The 18,720-nt window shown below is 51.0% G+C and overlaps 1 protein-coding gene across 1 annotated transcript in view; it reads right to left on the bottom strand.

Annotated features, from left to right (window-relative positions):
* Positions 1–3,840: 3,840 nt before the first annotated feature.
* GPR149 (G protein-coupled receptor 149) overlaps positions 3,841–18,720 on the bottom strand; it is a 29,369-nt gene continuing 14,489 nt past the window's right edge. Inside the window, exon 4 of the mRNA XM_056114312.1 lies at positions 3,841–4,440. Within this exon, the coding sequence (XP_055970287.1) occupies positions 3,841–4,440 (600 nt within the window). The remainder of the gene's footprint in view (positions 4,441–18,720) is intronic.

The raw sequence follows: 18,720 nt of genomic DNA on the forward strand, positions 1-18,720 counted from the left end.
AAGGCGAACATCACGAATCCCCCCCCCCACCACCACCCCTTCTGCAGCATAAAGTCAAACGGGAGTGCCCAAGCTGGTGCTTTACAACAAATGTCACTTTGGGAAAGTCTGGAGAAAAATCTGTTCCTTGGGCTTCTTCCTCCCTTAGTTGGAAATAGCAATTCTCCTAGGTGATCCAGTGTGCGGTCTGAAGGTGTCCTGGCTCAGTGGCTCTGGGCCAGTGGAAGGCTGGCTCAGCTCTTCTTGCAGATGCCAGGCTGGACTCGGAATCTGTTCCCGCTGTCACACCTGTACCCCCGGAACTGGGTTCCCAGTTGCCAGCCTCTGGGGTGTAGCCAGGGGGAGCCCTGACCTGCCTCTGAGGGTAGTCCCCACGATGGCAGCCCTGCTCAGGGGATCAGGCATTGCTTTCTCCTTGCCCCCAGCCCTGTGCAACAACTATTAGTTCAGAAGGGCAAGAGGGGAAATTTTAGTGTTTTCGAGAACAGACCTCCTGGGTGTGGAGCAGAACCTGCAGAGAAAAGAGACTCATGGCCTCCATAGACAGATGTATAGCTCTGGCTTCAGAGAGTTGAGGGGGCTTGTTGGAGCTTCACCCCCACGTTCTTCCCAAGAATGCCTCCCCACCCGGGAGGAAAGTGGGAACGTGGCCACAGGGACAGGACTGTGGGGGAAGCAGGACTTGGGAAGGAAGCAGCCCTGAGGGAGGGGAGCAGGTGTGCCACATACACCTCCTGTCTTTGAGGACCACAGCTGTGCCATTCGCATGCTGCGTCAGCTCTGCTGGGCTGGATGTATCCTTGTCAGTTGTGGCTGAACTAGTGACATGGAGAGCAGCGCCCACCTGGACAGGCAGCTGCCGTGGATGCTGCCTCCATGTTGCCATCCCTCCCACCTCCAGCTCCCGTATCTGGCTGTGGGCACTCTTGCTGCTCTCCCACCGAGCAGGTCACGACACCTGCTTAGCAGCAGGGGATGCTAGTTTCTCTGGAGGCATCTTTTCTCTTCTGGAACAGCGACCCAGCATGCTCCTGGGAAGCGTGAGCCAAGGTCCCCGGAACCGGTGCTCAGGGCCTGGAGATGCCCGCCTAGCACACCAGCAGCTCTTGCCGCCATACTTTGAGTGTTTGGGTTTCCTGCTGTGAGCCCTGGAATCCCTTCTACAGTGCAAGTGGGTCTCCCCGTGCTCTTGTATGTTGGAGCAGAGACCTCACCCCGGGGAAAGACCCTGCCTGTGTCAGTCCTGGAGGCGAGTGTCGGAACCCAGGTGACAGGGTCTGCACTTGACACAACCCGAGTGAACCAGGGCGCTCAGAACAATGCAGAGTCAGAGAGCACAGCCCTGAGAGTCCGTGTGTGGCCCCTCACACCCGGGTGGTGTGCCACGGTGTTACAGCCATCACCGCGTGCACTGGGCTCTTACACCGCACCGAAGATCATTTCGCTGATCACTGCAGCCCTTCTCCGTTGCAGCTTTTTTATTCAGCAGCTGATGTTCGTTTTTTGCTACAGGCAACAACCAGGCTATTAGCTCGGAAGCTGTGGGGAAAGAGCAGGGGCTCCCACACAGTCACCTGAGTGTATATACCTCCCATACCCTGCCCTTGGTTGTTTCTGCTCTTTGATTGGGTACACACCATGAGACCACCCGATTGGAACAGTCAATCTGTTTGCATATGCAAATGAAGGCGTGGCGTGATTGTGGGACAACCAATCAGGTTGCACGTGCCCTTATATGGGCGCCTAAAGTGACCAACCGCTCTGGTCACATATGCAAATGAGGGCGTGAAGTGATTGTGGGACAGCCAATCAGACGGCACATGTCCTAATATGGGTTTCTGAGCCGCTGTCTTATGGAGCAGGGTCTAGAGAATGGTCAGTCAGATCACACACGCCCTAACATGGGCAAGTATGGTGCCTCTGTCCTCATGCAAATTAGGCCTATCGAACAACCAATCATATTACATATTCAAATTAAGGCGCGTCACCTGCTCCCCCTATTCTCTGGTACCTCCGGGTCCTTCCTCTGACAGCAGGGCCACCCAGCATCCTCATCCGCAGTGTTCGTGTACCATCCGTACCATCAGCATCCCCGGTGGTGCCGTGTACCACGTCCCCGCGGGAAGCTGCAGTCCCGGGCGGGCGAGTGGGAGGACAGGAACCCGGCCCAGAGCACAAAAGTCCTGTCCCCGTCTCCAGCCTGGCCTCTGATGAGGCTCTGATGCGGAGCCCAGCCTTAACTGAACAGGCATCCCCGACTCCCGGAGCACAGGCCCCGTGAGAAACGTGGAGAATGAGATCATTTACCTAGGTCACCCACAACACTCCTTTTATTGAGTCAGAGTCCCACACTGTCCCCTCTCCCCCAGGCCCATCACAACGCCTTGCACCACCCAAGTGACAGGAGGGCAGGGTCATCTCAGGGCTTTGTACCAGTGCTGACGTGTGTGTGTCTGTGTCTGTGTCTGTGTGTGTCTCTGTGTTAGGGTAGACCATATTAGGGACAGAAAGCAGAGTTAAAGACCACACAAAATAACATTTAAATATACATTTAATGTGTGTTTACAGAATGGCCCAAATAACTCAACCTGAAGGAGAGTTTGAGATACATCACCAGCATCCGCCTTTTCTGCCATTCCCACCCTTCCCATCACAGCCCAGTTGCAAGTGCATGTTTCAGATACTTAGCAAAGCACAGTGAGCTCTGCTTGGACAATGCTTCTCTGAAAAAGAAACTGGAAGCCCCTAACGCGTAATGGTTTGTGCTTCCAGAATGGCAGAGAAAGTCGGGCAGAGCTGAGGCTTGTGAAACATACTTTTAGAGTCAACACAAGTTTGATTTTGCCTCTTCCTCTGCTGCAACCAGATGTTTGTTATTGTTACCGGGTGCACCTCACATAAGCTCACTCTGTGGCGTTTTCCCCAGTTTTCATCCAAATGAACAGAACCTAGAAAGGCTGGAGTGTCCATTCACAACCACTGGCAACCACACTGGGGTTAGGATGACTAGTTTAACTTGAAGCAGGTGACATTTGTCGTCAGGACCAGGTTTTTCAGAGAGAAGGAAGCACCCCATCGGCATTAAGAGGGGAGCAATGCAGCTCTGCCCGGGGCATGCGTGGGTGAGAACTGAAAGCTGGTTGCTGTCTAGATATGTGTGCCTTCCCAGGGGCCAGTGGGGAGCTGCTGCCTGGTCTGCTGGCGGGGAGCAGCCTGGCGCTTCAGGAACAGCCAGGGGCTCCCCCTTTCCTGCAGCCCCCTCCCCTTTGGCATGAGGCCCAGCATGGCAAGGAGTCTGTGCCCAGGACAGCCGCTCACAGTGCACAGCGAGTGCCTGTTGGCTGTGAAGTGCAAACTGGTGGATACACCAGGCCAGTCTGACTCAGGAAGATTCTGGGAAGCTTAGTGAGAGAAACTTGGCCCCTGTGTGATAACACTGACCTCTCATAGGCCACCAACAGCACTTGTGTGCTCGCCATGTTCTAGCTGGGGTGAGAAGGGGTCAGCGAGTCTTGGGGGTGCAAGAACGTCTGACAGCCTCATTGGTGCCCTGTCCAGGCGGGCGCTGCTCTCCACCTCACTAGTTTAGCCACGACTGACAAGGATGCATCCAGTCCAGCTGGGCTGATGCAGCGTGTGAACGGCATGGCCGTGGCCCCCGAAGACAGGAGGTGTATGTGGCACACCTGCTCCCCTCCCTCAGGGCTGCTTCCTTCCCAAGTCCTGCCTCCCCCGCAGTCCTGTGCCCGCGGCCACTGTCCCAGGTAGGGAGGCATTCTTGGGAAGGATGTGGGGGTGAAGCTCCAGCAAGCCCCCCCGCCTGCCTCTCCGAAGCCCCCCTCAGGACAGGGCTGCGGCATCCTGGCTGCTGCTCGCCTGGCTGCCCTGGTCACCCCTGCGGTAAGCCTGGTTCAGCAGCTGAATTTCCTCCTGGTAGCCGTCCCCATCCCTCTGCTGCTGCCCGCTGGTCAGCCTGTGCGCCTCCACCGTGTCGGGGATGGAGATGCTGAGGCCGCGGTCGGGGCAGTCTGTGGGCAGGAGGAGCGAGTAGGAGGCGCTCTCCCCCAGCTCGCAGGACACGAACCTGTTCTCTCTCCGTGAGTAGCGCAGGGAGGGCGAGCGGACCTGAGCTGAGGACTGGCTGATGTTGCTGATGATGGACACGGTGTCCAGCGCTGCCTCATTCTCACAGATCTCCAGCACCTCCAGGTGTATCTTCACGCTGGTGTTGGCCACAGCGGGAGGCGAGTCCTCGGTGCTGGGGTCGTGGCCCACGCTCTTAGACCGGTACACTTCCGTCTTCTTGGAAGCCGGGCTGATGATTTGCCCCTCGGTGCTCACCTCGTAGGTGGAGAGGGAGAGGGTCTTCCCGGTCGGCGTTTGGAGCGACACGGTTCCCTGGAATGCACACAGTGGGACGGCCAGGGCCCCTCCGGAACGCTGGGGACAAGAACAGAAGGGTGAGGGGGTGCCAGCTCCCCAGCCTCCCTTCCAGTAGGCACAGACCCAGGGCCCTGGAAACCCTTAGCTCTGCTGGCAAAGTGCTGCTGTTCTCCAGGTCAGACACAAGGTCTAAATGAGGCTGGTCTGGAACCTTCTAAGTGGAAGTTCAACACAACACGTGCATGGGCACCGGCAGATGCTTCCAAGGTCAAGTGTGGTCATAGAATGTGAGGCATGCTTGTGATATCAACATTTTGTGCGGAGGGGCACACCAGGTGGTGGTTACTCCCGGCTCTGTGCTCAGGGATCACTCCTGACAGGGCTCAGGAGACCAAATGGGGTGCAGAGACCAAACCCGAGTTGCAGTCAAGGCAAGTGCCACTGGACTGTTGCTTCAGCCCCTGTGTTTCTTGTTGAGTTTAGCTTTTTAAAAGTTGCTAAGTTGGTGGTACAGGGGTGAAGGCACAGTCAACCTCAGTTTAACCTCCAGTACCATGTAGGGGTCCCTGAGCACTGCCGTAGGTGATCCCGAGCATCAAACATGAGAACGTCCTGAGCACTGCCTTGTGTACTGCCTCACACACCCCACACCCCACACCCCCCACACAAAATTTGGTAAGTTGAGAAGTCAGAGGGAGAAGCACAACACTGGATACTGCCCTGATCTGGGTACACAGTGCAGCCAAATGGTGTGGGATCAGGGCAGACCCATGGCCTGAGCCACAGCAAGGCATTCCAGGAGCATCCCTGTGTGTAGAAGCACGCTGTCCCGCGCTCAGGAGGCTGCTCAGGCCGGGAACCAGAACAGCCACTCGTTTCTGGGCCCACGTGGCTGAGACAGTCCTGGGCAGGAGCTGTCCACCATGGGTGCCCAGGCCTAAGCTCAGTGGCAGGCATGTGGGAGCTGGGGGCTTCCCAGCAGCTCTGGGATTCTCTTCATCTCTGCCTGGACCTGGGAACTGGCCCTTGGGGTCTGCTGGGCTATACTGAGGCGGCCAGAGTCCAGCTGCCCTCTGCTGGGCCGGGGAACCCTGCCTCTCCCCACCCTGCCAGGCCAGAGCCAGGCCAGGAGGCAGGTGGGTGCGGTCTGAATTTCCGTGTTTGGTCACTCTTGGATGAGGAGCTGTTCTGCACCAGGCAGAGCTTCCCAGGCTCTCTGCTCAAAGGCACTGCAGAAATTGGGTGAGGAAGATACAAAGCAGCAAGTAAAACTTAAAGTTCAAGTGTAGAGACAGGGGTTGTTTCAGGCTGGTTCCTGAAAGGGCAGCATCTAAAATGGGGCTTAAAAATCATGACAGTGACAGCCAGGGAAATAGTGTAAGGCCTTCGATTCCTTCCTAGCTCGGGAAGCAGCTCAAGTCCGGCCCACGAGGGCCCCTGGGCACAGCCTGGGCAAGCAGGTTCACAGCTCCGAGACCTCGCTGTCCAAACCTGAAGTTAGAGGGCCAAACTCTCAAACTTTAAAACTATCCTCTTGAAAAAAAACTGTGTTATCCAAGTAAAAACCTTTTATTTCTATTTCAAGTCAAATGGACTGAAACCGGGCTTTTTCTCCAGGAAAGGAGCCTGCCATGCCACCAGACTCCACACCAGGCTGTTTTACTCAGGGCGCACCAGAGTGGGGTGGGTGAGAGCCCTTCCCGCCCCAAAGGACCCAGCCCCGGCAACGAAAAACTTCCACAGCCCAACCACCGCCACACTCAAGGCTGCTTGCCACACGCTTGGTCTGAGCCTCACGCACGAGTGAACGTATTCCTGGACCACACAGCTACATATGTGGCTGTGTGACACATCATAAGACACTTCCTACCCATTCTCCAAGAGTACCACACCACATTTGATAGGGTTCTAATAGTAGGCAACCAATCATAGAGGGAAATATATATATGCATATATACATATTTTCAGATATATATACAAAAGTTCACATCACTCAACCTTTAACAGCATGTGAGTGATATCCTAAAGAATGTCTTAATGGCCCCTGCCAAAATAGAGCAATCTTCACACTATTTCCTCTACGGATATTTTTTGTAGCATTTTCAGCGTTTTTTCAGAACAAACAATACAAAATATATTATTTCAGTTGTGCTTTGGGACAAGGATTGGGGCTTGGGATGGAAACATCCCAATTATGGTGGTGGGAAGATGTAAAGGTGGTGGGATTGGTGTTCAAATATTAAATGTAATCAAATATTGTGAACTATCTTATAAAATAAAAAATTTCAAAAAAAATGGACTGAGACCTTATTTAAGCAGACCATTGCTGCGGGCTGCCCTGGACAGTGGACAGCAGGGTCTGGAGAGTCGACACACCCCTCCCTTCCCTCCGAAGGAGGGAGGAGAAGCAGCAAACGGTCTCGAAGTTTTCTCTTCGACATAGTGCACCAAAGCAGTGCCAGCTTACAGAAGACAGAGGAAAACAGAAGAAAAACAGTTTACAGAGGAAGCACGAATCAGAGAGAAGTGGCTGGTCAGACAGGGCCCTGGAGTGTGGGCCTGTCCGTCCACGTAGGGGAACTGGACCGTATCTGAACGTGTGCAGCCAGCATCACTGATGAGCCATTCACATCAAAGCAAATCTGATAAAGAATTTTTGCATCTGCATAATGCATACTTCTAAGACTCCCCCATGCTACCCTTATCTTCAAATAAAAAACAAGCCCTAGTGAGTTATCAGATGACAGCTCATTAAAATTGGCATTTGAGAATTGCAGAGTGCCTGAGTTGAGCTTAGTTTGAAGTCTGGTTATGCTGGAATAGCACAAAATGTCTCAGGGTTAAGAATTATGGGACAGTCTGATTCAAAGGGATGGTGTTCTTTTGAGGTTACAGGAGCAAAAATGTTACATAGGCATTTTTACATAGAATAAATGCAAAGTTGGCAAGTTAATTTTAATGGAATAATACTGTCTATGAAACTAATTAGGGTTAGCTTTACTGGTTATAAAAAAGTTCATGTAAAAACTTCTGACTTCTATAAGAACTAGAAGTGTACAGTACATTGTACATCTTGGAGCAAAATCTTAAAATTTTGACAGTTTTATCTATAAATTCATTTATATATTTATAAATTTAAAAAATTTCCCCAAAAGACTTGTTGTTTTTTGAGTTAGAACATTACCATGGGTCGGGGGAAGCAGGAATAGAGACAGGAATTCAGAGACGGCACTGAGAGAATTTGAGTGAAAGGAATTCTTCAGCTCTTTGAGGACACGGAGTGGGAAAGAGGACCAAGGAATAATGAGCACTGTCACACTGTAGGTCTGATGCAGGGCAGGTCTGCAGCCCTGGGGGAAGCCCCTTGGAAACAGGAAATTCATCTGCAATTGTTTTACTTTTTTAATTTTTATTTTATTATTTTTTGAATTGTTTTTTACATTCATGCTGCAACTGGGAGATTCTTTTTTTTTTAATGTAAGAGTACTGCTATTTATTCAGCCATTGATTAGTTGATTGAATTGGGCATGAACTCCACCTTACTTTTTTCCCCATTTTTTATAAATTTATTGAATCACTGTGAGAGCAGTTACAAAGCTTTTGGGTTTAAGTTTAAGTTTAAGTTTTGGTCATGCAGTGAAACACCCGTACCTTCACCCGTGCCCATTCTCCACCAACTAAAAACCCAGTAACCCCCATTCCACACCCTCCCCCTAACTGTGGGGCAGATGATTTCCACATTACTTTCTCTCTACTTTGATCACATTGAATATTTTGACACCAGACCCACCATTATTATTTGGGATTTTACCCCCAACACTCAGATCTGCTGAAAAGGCAACAGTAGACAATTTGTTTTCTATTGCTGGTTAAGAATAACATACGATGTCACATGGCTGCAGTAGTGGCCGTGCAATTTTGAAATTCCGAAATTTTAACACTTAAATCTGGAGGGATTTCTTCCAAAACCTGCTGGGTTCTGAGATTTGTTCCTGAGTCTCTGGGATCATGGCCATTAAGCAACTTGATCAGGATCCAGAAAGGCAGTTCATGGGCGGCAACTCAGGGTCTCGTTGGGATGGGGAGGAAAGGGCCGGCTCACCCCCATCCCATGAGGTCCCATGTGTCTCGTCACTGAGGGCCCAAACCTGACTGCCCAATGGTCCCTGGAGGGTGGCAGCCACCGAACTGCCTAGGGGAGCAGGCGGAGGGACAGCACCCTTTCCCCCCTGGGGTGACCTGGCGACAGTAACCTACTTGGGAACCAGATGCATTTCTGCTAAAAGCCATTGGGTTTCGAGATTTGTTTCTGAGTCTCTGGGATCATGGCCGTTAAGCAGTTCAATCAGGAACCAGAGAGGCCATGTCTCCAATTATATAGCTGAGCCGGAGGTGGTTTGTGGGTGTGTCTCCCACATACCTAACTTTTGGCCGTTTACTTCCTTGGTAGACTTTGCCCCAAGTTTTTGGGGTCTGGCCAAAGACACAGCAGTGACTTTGGGGTATCTGGAAGACTGAAGGCGCCATCAGGCTGCTGATGCACTCAGGCGAGGTACAGATTGACCTGCTGGCGACACCATACCCCGACAACTGGGAAATTCTGAGACCCAGAAAAGCCAAACTTGGAGCGAGGGCAAGGAAGAATCCTTTTTGAAGCAGGGCTTATCTTACAGATGAGCGGAAAAACCAAGTTGAATGCTGTTATTTAACATTTATCCACAGTCCAGGCTGGGCAAAATCCAGGAAAAGGAATACAGACCTAAAAATACTGAGTATGAAGACACAAAATTATGGTTTACCCTTGAAAATATTAGAAAATTTAGAGATGCAAACCTGAAAAGACTAATTCTGAAGTTTAATGGGATGGCTAAATTCTAGGTAAACATTAAGAGATCAGATGCAGTAATAAGACAGTAATAAGAAAATTATAAAAACTATGTGGACCTGTGAGAAAAATGCTGGGATAATAAATGTTCTGGATAAATAGACTAAAGGAACATGGTTCCCAATGGAAAGCCCCAGTAGGACTCTTTTAGCTTACGAATTCCAGATAGTTTTAATAAAAATGTCAGTGGAATCTTGATGGAATTTTGTTCTGTAACTTGGAAACCTCCCTCTAAGACTTAATGTTTAGAGAATGAAAAATCTTTCCAGAAACCAAAGATACACCAAAGGGGGTCTAATGGAGAAAAACAAAACAAAAGAGGAAATACACAAAGTACACTCGAAAACAACGGAGCATGACTGCGGTTAAGGAACCCAGGAGCAGAGACATTCTCCACAGTGTCGTGGTCTAACCGGCATGCCACCCCAAGATGCCGACGGGAGAACGGAACAGAACACTGGGTCCAGCGAGCACACAGTCAGCAGGCTCAGCCTCGGGGAGGGAAGCCGCGGGGAAATGAGACCTCCAGAAACTATCAAACCTGACACCTAAAGGAACCCGAAAAGAAAATACAAAGCCAGTTGTCAGGATAAAGAAACCAATAATAACAAATGGGAATAGACAGAAATGAAATCAAACTCCCCTACCCCCCAATAATAGATGCCTGAAATAGAGAACCAGTTCTCTGAATGCACAGAGGAAAGCTCCCCAGGGAAAGCTCTCACCAAAAGAATCTGATTCAAATTTGACAAGATTTGATACCCTAAGATAAAACTTAAAATTTGATAACAGAAAGAATATGCTTTAATGCAATAAGGGATGTTTATGATAAATTAGCGTATATATCAAGCCATGCACATCATGTATCACACATGCATAAACAATCTGACCAGCTATCACTCTCAATGGTGAAAAAATGGAAGCTTTTCCTGTAAGATCTTCCAAACCAAGCGGCCTGGTCTTGCTCCAACTGCTTGACATATTTTCAGATGTGCTCGTCCAGGCAGTGAGGCAAGAAGGACTGAGGCAATCCAGACGGGGAAGGAAGTAAAAGCCTTAACTATTTGCAAGTATACATAGAAAACCCTAGAAACGCCACTGTAAAACTGCTAGAAATAAATAAAAAAGTGAAGATAGTAAAGTAAGATGCAAAATCAATATACAAAAAAACCCCCTCGCGTTTCTATATGCAAACAATGAATCAGAGGAAAGAGAAATAATGAAGCAAATCTCAGGTATGACCTTACCAAAATGAGAAAAATGCCTGGAAGTAAACCAAGAAGGTAAAGAGTTTATAAACACCAAGACAGTGTTTTAAAATAAAAAGGATAAAAGAAAAGAACACAAAGAAATGGCAGCACCTGTGCTCACGGGTTGGAGAAACAACATGGAGGAAAGAGCCATGTTACCGATACACACAATCCCACTCAAAATCCCAATGGTCGTTTTCAGGCAATTCTGTCATGAAGCAGTGTAGTATTAGAATGAAAACAGGAAATAACTCCCTACAGGGAAAGACAATTTATAATAGGGAGCCGTGGACATACAGTGGGGAAAGGAATGTCTCTCCAGTAAATCTGAGTTGGACTCCTGGCTATAGAACCGAAAAGTATGTGTGTATTATCTATGTCTTTATGTGATATGGTAGGGCATATACACATAAAGACATATACATCTTGCACGCAGCCGACACGGCCAACCCGAGTTTGATTCCTCCGCCCCTCTTGGAGAGCCCAGCAAGCTACCGAGAGTATCTCGCCCACACGGCAAAGCCTGGCAAGCTCCCCATGACGTATTCAATATACCAAACACAGTAACAACAAGTCTCATAATGGAGACGTTACTGGGCCTGCTCGAGCAAATCGATGAACAACGGGAGGACAGTACAGTATATGTGTATACAATTATTATAATAATATATAAGGGTGATATGATGTAATGTCCTTGAGACTCCAACAGCAAAGGGAACAAGAGTGAAATTAAGTCAGTGCTCTCATGCAGAGAAAGTGTCACTGCAGGAACTAGCAGGCAGCACGCAGATGGGGAGGAGGCACAGGATACCAGACACGGAACCAGGGAACCCAGGTTACAGGGAACTCATGTAACAATCAGGAGACGTGCAGATTTTTAAGACAGTTACATGATGAAGACGCTGATGGGAAACTCCCAGTCATTAGGGCAGTAAAGACGAGGCAGAACGAGAAGCTCCTCAGCCCCGTGAGAAAGGAAAGTCCTGTGTCCGAGAGGCTGAGTCAGGGCTGCCGGGGTCCAGAGGCAAGAGGCACATGGCCAGCGAGGTAAGCAGAGTGGAGGCGTTTCGGAAATGAAAGCTAAAAGCTCCGCAGGGTGCAGCAATACAGCCCAGGCTATTTATCCAGAAAATAAAAATATATATATTTCAAAAGATACGTATACCCCCGTTTTCTGCCGCATCAGCCTTCCTGAATGCTAATGGGGGGGGGGCAGGGGTTTCGGAGGGGCTCACAGGGGCTGTGGGTTGGAATGCTGAAACCTGCCACTGATCAAACTGTAAATCGTGGCTCCTCAGAGTTTTAAAGAGGGTTTAGGTAAAGAGCACAGGGGGAGCGACTGGTGCCCTGCAGGGGGGACAGAGGCAGTGGCCCTGTGGCCGCTTCTGAAGCCGTGAGGTCAGTGTGCCTACAGGGGGCTGGGAAAGAGAAGCAGTGCCCTGAGTGCACGGGCAGTGCCCTGAGTGGATGAGCACCTGCACAGGGAGCTAGAGAGAGACCAGGAGAGGCCGCAGTGCCGTGAGTGGACAGGCAGTGCTGTAAGTGGACGAGTAGTGGCCTGAGTGGACGAGCAGGGCGTGAGTAGACAGGCAGGGCCCTGAGTGGACGAGCAGTGCTCTGAGTGGATGGCACCCCCACAGAGCTTCAGTGGTGCCAGGTCACACAGACGGGGCCGTGGAGAAACCAGGCTGCGGCTGTGCCTCAGGTCACCCTCCACCACCTGCAGAGAAAGAGCAGAGACTGCCAGGGAGTCTGAGGCATCCACTCTGGGCACTGTCCTCTGAGTCATCGTCCCTCCTCAGGTCAACTCAGTGCATGTTGTTTCCCTCAGGCTCAGTCCCCCACAGACACCCTGAATACATGTGGTTTGGAAGAGGAATCCTTGAAGCTGTTGGCAGCCAGTCTTCACCACACGTTCCTGGAAGATGGAGCCCAGGGTGGCGGGAACAGCCCTGCTGGTCTGCTAAGCTCCAGTGACTGTTTTCTTACCTGTGAAGCGACACTGTTGATGCCCTGTGTTACTCGAGAACAGCTGCCTGGGGAGGCTGCCCTGTAGAGCCAGGTGGCGCTCTGAGCTGTCAGACTCAGCCATGGAGCCCTGCAAAGCAGGGTGGAGGGAATCAGACAGTTCCCCATGGGAACGCCCACCAGAATCCACTCAGCAAATCTCCCAGCTGCGAAGTAAGAACAGACACTCAGATGCTTGCATACTTGGTCTGTAGTTCAAAGATTTCGCCCCGAGTCTGTTGGGAAGCTTCACTGGTGGTTTAAAAACGAAGGGGTTTTTTTACTTTTTTATCTCTAAATGGAGAAAGATGCTGATGGTTTTGCCTTCGGAAGGTCCTTATGAAGTGCCAGAGGAAGCGAGTATGCAGGAAGTACTTGGGGCCCCAGGACGAGGGCTGGGACGGAGGCAGTGACCTGTGGCCTCAGTGGACGGGTCATGTTGGGGTTTGTGCCGTGGGTGAGGTTCCTGTTGCATCTCAGTCTGTGGACAGGCTCTGCATTTGCTGTTGGTTCTGGATTGGATATGGCTGGGTTTCGGGCTGGGTCCGGGCGTGTACCCAGCAGTGCTCAGAGACTGGGAGTTGCCCCTGGGGACCCCGAGGCTGTGGACAGGCTGGTGGTGCAGTTCATGCTCAGGACAGTGGGGTCATCCATGATGTTTGGGCCCCTGGGGCTGCCCCAGGCTCTGCTTACACGCACAGCACCTGCGGCCACTGTCTGGGGCACCTGTCTGGTCCCAGCCACACACTAGAGGTGCAGAGAGCATCATGTGTAATAAGAGAAAAAAAATCAATAGAAAAGCTCTAGGCAGAAAACATTGAGGCCACATTGAAAGCAGCAAAGTCTGATGAATGGGAGTCTCCCCACTAAGTTCACAGGAAAATGGTTGATAAATATTTGATGAACAGCTATCATTGCAGATTTTGAGTTCAAACAGACTCTCACTTCATGTATCAAACAGTTGCGGATGAAGTCGTTCAGAAATGTAAACACAAAAGTCAGGAACTGTTGCCGGGCAGGAAGGGTGAGAAGCAGTGACCCTCGAGTGCTGGCCAAGCTGTCGGCTCCATCCTCTGCTCTTGGTATTGGGTGAGCACCCAGAGCTTAGACAGCCTCAGAAACAGAGTCCCAATAAGCCCCCATGAATACCTAAAGCAACTCTTGGGAAAAAGAAAATGGGAGGAATCAACCTCCCTAACTTCAAACTCTACTACAAAGCGGTAATAATTAAAACAGCATGGTACTGGAACAAAGGCAGAGCTGCAGACCAATGGAACAGGGTTGAATATACTGACATCTCCCCTCAATCATATGATCATGTAATCTTTGATAAAGGAGCAAGAAATGTGAAGTGGAGTAAGGAAAACCTCTTTAACAAATTGTGCTGGCAAAACTGTACGGCTACATGCAAAAAAATGGGCTCAGATCTCTGCCTAACACCATGTACAAAAGTAAAGTGAAAATGGATTAAAGACCTCAACATCAGACCGGAATCCATAAGGTACATTGAAGACAAAGTTGGCAAAACCTTCCATGACATTGAAGCTAATGGTATCTTCAAAGATGTCACGCCACTGGCCGAACAAGTGAAAACAGAGATAGATAAATGGGACTATCTTAAGCTAAGAAGCTTCTGCACCTCAAAAGAAACAGTGACCAAAATACAAAGACAGTCTACAGAATGGGAAAGTATATTCGCCGAATACACATCTGACAAGGGGTTGATATCAAGGGTATAGAAAGTACTGGTTGAACTCCACAAGAAGAAAACATCCAACCCCATAAAAAAATGGGCAATGAAATGAACAGAAACTTTCTCAAGGAAGAAATCCAAATGGCAAAAAGGCACATGAGAAAATGCTCTACATCATTAATCATCAGGCAGATGCAGTTCAAAACCACAATGAGATACCATCTCACACCTCAGAGACTGGCCCACATCCAAATGAACGAAAGCAACCGGTGCTGGTGCAGATGTGGCAAGAAATGGACCCTCCTTCACTGCTGGTGGGAATGCCGACTGGTTCAGCCCTTTTGGAAAACAGTATGGATGCTTCTCAAAAAATTAGAAATTGAGCTCCCATTTGACCCAGCAATACCACTCCTGGGAATATATCCCAGAGAGGCAAAAACGTATAGTCGAAGTGACATCTGCCCTTGTTTGTTCATTGCAGCACTCTTTACAATAGCCAGAATCGAAAAAACCTGAGTGCCTGAGAACAGATGACTGGTTAAAGAAACTTTGGTACATCTACACAATGGAGTACTATGTAGCTGTTAGAAAATATGAAGTCATGAAATTTACATACAAGTGGTACTACATGGAAAGTATCATGTTAAGCGAAATAAGTCAGAAAGAGAGGGATAGACAGAGAAAGTTGCATTCATCTGGGAAACATAAAGTAACAAAATAGGAGACTAACACCCAAGAGTGACCGAGATTAGTACCAGGAGTTTTGCTCCATGGCTTGGAGGCCAGCCACACATTCTAGGGGAAAAGGGAGCTCAGATAGAGAAAGGAGCACCAAATAAAGGGTATTGGGAGGATCCTCCCAGGATGGGAGAAGCATGTTGAAAGTAGACTATAGACCAAACTTGATTGCCACTCAATGCCTCTTTTGCAGACCACAATACCCAAAAGGAGAGAGAGAACAAAAGCGAATGCCCTGCCACAGAGGCAGGGTGGGATGGGGGGGAGGGGGGGAGGGATACTGGGATCCATGGTGGTGGGAAATGGGCACTGGTGGATGGATGGGTATTCGATCATTGTATAATGGAAACCCAAGCACAAAAATTTGTAAGTCTAGAACTGTACCTCATGGTGTTTCACTAATAAAAATTTTTTAAAAAAAGAAAAGAAACGGGGTCCCTGCCCATGTCCTCAGCTATGGAGAGGCCATGGCGGGGGCAGTGGGGCAGTGGGTGAGCCTCGCTGTCCTGCGGGTGGACAGGCTGATCTGGGACCTCCTCAGATCAGCCCCGAGACCCCTGATGGGGCTTTGGGCTTCAGATGCCCGAACAGTCTGTCTCCACCTTCCGAGTTCCTGCAGACTCACCTCAGCACCCGAGGACAGTAGAGACGCAAGTCGACAGGTGCTTACAGAACTGAAACGGAACTGGGCACTGCCCCCGCACCACCTGCAGTGTGGCTGCAGGGAGGCTGGCTGGGGGCTCCTCTTTGGCCCCCACAGGCCACCCGTGCAGCAGCGTGTGCCTGAGGGAGGATGCGCACCCCCTGTGGCTCTTCAGAGTGTGACTTTCTAACTCCCCATGCGGAAAGCCAAGACCCCTTTCTAAACCGTCACTGTTCAAAATACATCTTATCTCTCAACAGCCCTCCTGAAAAAGTGAAAGTCGCAAGGGCAAGTGAAAGGCAGGTTGGAGCCTCTTCTTTTCACCAAGTTAAAATAGAGCCTTAGGGGGGCTGAGTTGCTGTGAAAGCCAGTTGCAGGAGAAAGAATGATAGCTTCAAAGCGCACAGAGGCGCTGCTTCCCTCCCTCGAGAGTCTGCGCATTAGCATATGCTGTCACAGGAGAGCATCCTTTATCACTGTGCTCCTGGGCGTGGGTGGCCGGAGCTCTTTCTCCGGAGATGAAAGGCACAGCTCACCCGACAGGGGAGAGGCCACTGCTCTGCTCCGGGGTCCTGGGGCTGCTGAATCCCGATAACTGCCCCCCCTTCCCCGTTTCTCCCCTAGCAAGGTGATGTGCTGGGGGGGGGGGGGGGGCTGGAGTCACTCAGGAAAGAGGGTCAGAACCCAGGTGGAAGCCTCCGAGAGGGTGGGCTGGTGGTCTCCTAGGCCTGAGGGAGGGGCTGGAGTGGAGGCCAGGGTGCTGTGTGGGCAGAGGACGGCCTGGGACTTGGTATTCTCCACTGCCCACTGCTGCCACCAAGGGGGAAGTCCTGCCCCCGAGTCACGGTGAGCGCCCACACCAGCCAGGTCAGCTACGAGGGCATCGGCTCCGGCAGTCCTCTGCCTCGGGGCAGCAGGCGAGACAGAGGTCCCACACTTGCAGTCCAGCCAGAGCCTCGGGTGGCCCGTGGGAAGCAAGAGGGAAGGGCTGGGTCACAGGAACGCCAAGGGACCCTCAGTGGCGACGTTGGTGAAGTACCTGCATTCCAGGTAGGGCACTTCATGAGGCAGAACAGTCAGAAAAGGGTCTTCCATGGAGGGAGAAGCAGAGCAAAGGCAGCCAGACCCGGGCAGTCACGGGAAGAGAAGAGAGACAGCAAAGGCAGCCGAGACCCGGAGAGTCAGGCGGAGTGGTGGAAGCAGATGGGCTTCAAGTCCTGTTCCTGGCCCGGAGCTTGGTCGCACCCTGCTTCTGCCTCTGACCCCGAGCGGGGATGAGTTCAGGAAGTGAGTATCCTTCGTGCAGTCAGCACACCCGACCGTGGGACCCAGCCACGTCCGGCTGGGAGGGGTGCAGAATCGCTGCTCTCACAGACTGGGGCAGCGCTGGGAAGAACCTGCTCAGGCCGCCCGGGAAGCTGGGCACCGACTGAGACGGGAAACAGCTCAGGGTCCAGGCATCACCCGCTGGGCTCAGAGCCCCGGGGAGGCCAGGCCAGAGGCAATAGGGCCCTGGGCTGAGTGCGAAGGGGAAGGGCCCCCACCAGCCTCACGGCCAGGAGTCGGGGGCGCACAGCCTGCTGGGCCGCTCTCTCCCACTCCTCAGCCACCGCTGCCTCGGCAGCATTTGCGGCATTGACGCAGTTTTCTCGTGCTCGAGATTGCTGTGTGCCCTGCTCATGGTAAATGTTCCTTCCTGGGAGGGGAGAGAGAGAGGTCTGGGTGCCATCGGAATTCTGGCCACTCAGCTTCTGCTGCTACTAAGAGAACAGGCTTAGGAGGATGTAGATGGTTTAACGTTCTTTCTAACGGTGGTCACCTCATAATCTGACAACAGTTGACTCTGCAAGCTTTTCTTCTCAAGGTCTATATATACTAAATAAAAAAAGCAGTTGGGGCTGGAGAGATAGCACAGTGGGTAGGGCATTTGCCTTGCATGGGGCCAACCCGGGTTCGATTCCCAGCATCCCATATGGTCCCCTGAGCACCACCAGAAGTAACTGAGTAACTCCTGAGTGTAGAGAGCCAGGAGTATCCCCTGTGCATCGCCAGGTATGACCCAAAAAGGAAAAAATAAAAAAGCAGTTACTGGGCCAGAGAGCTAGCACAGCGGGGAGGGTATCTGCTTTGCACGTGGCCGACCCAGGTTTAATCTCCTGTATCCCATATGGTGCCCTGAACACTACCAAGAGTGATTCTTGAGCGAAGAGCTAGGAGTAACCCCTGAGTACCACCAGGTGCGTGTGTGCGCGTGCGCGCGCACGCGCGCGCGCGCGCACACACGCGCGCGCGCACACACACACACACACACACACAGAGCAGTTATTTCTGGAGTAAACTGAAAACACGATTCAGATCCATAGTATCTATAAGATAAGGTAAAGGTAAAGGCCCTCCCGTTGATCGTCGATTTGCTCGAGTGGGCCCAGTAACGTCTCCATTGGAGACTTTGTTGTTACTGTGTCTGGCATATCAAATACTCTCGGTAGCTTGCCGTAAATATCAACTGCACTGCTGCACTGCACTGCACTGTCCTCCCGTTGTTCATCGTTGTTCATCGATTTGCTCAAGCGACCCAGTAACGTCTCCATTGTGAGACTTGTTGTAACTGTGTTTGGCACATCAAATACGTCACGGGTAGCTTGCTAAGCTTTGCCATGCGGGCGTGATACTCTCGGTAGCTTGCTGGGCTCTCCGAGAGGGGCGGAGATATCAAACTCAGGTCAGCCAAGTTGGCCTCGTGCAAGGCAAACGCCCTACCGCTGTGCTATCTCGACATGATCATTTAATATGATAGAGACAGACTGAAAGTAAAATAATAGAGAAACTCTCACACAAATATCAGCCAACAGAAGGGCAGTGTCTGATGTTAGGTGAGATGCAGACTTCAGATCAAAGGAAAGTGCGAGTTAGAGGCCAACAGGGCATTCCTGCTATTGGCGTGTCTCGGTGCTTTCCAGATGTGCGACTTGACCCACCAGGCACCGACCACCCCACTCTCCCTGCCCAGGTTCCTCCTGGGCGGGCGGGTTCCGAGCCCCTCTCCTCCTGCTGCTTGCCTTACTGCTTAGATTTTTAAAATGGAGAGCACATGTTATTTTCGTAACAATGAAGGCATTAT

This window comes from Sorex fumeus, unplaced genomic scaffold (genome assembly GCF_029834395.1).
Source record: "Sorex fumeus unplaced genomic scaffold, SorFum_2.1 ptg000024l, whole genome shotgun sequence".
NCBI classification, from domain to species: Eukaryota; Metazoa; Chordata; class Mammalia; order Eulipotyphla; family Soricidae; genus Sorex; species Sorex fumeus.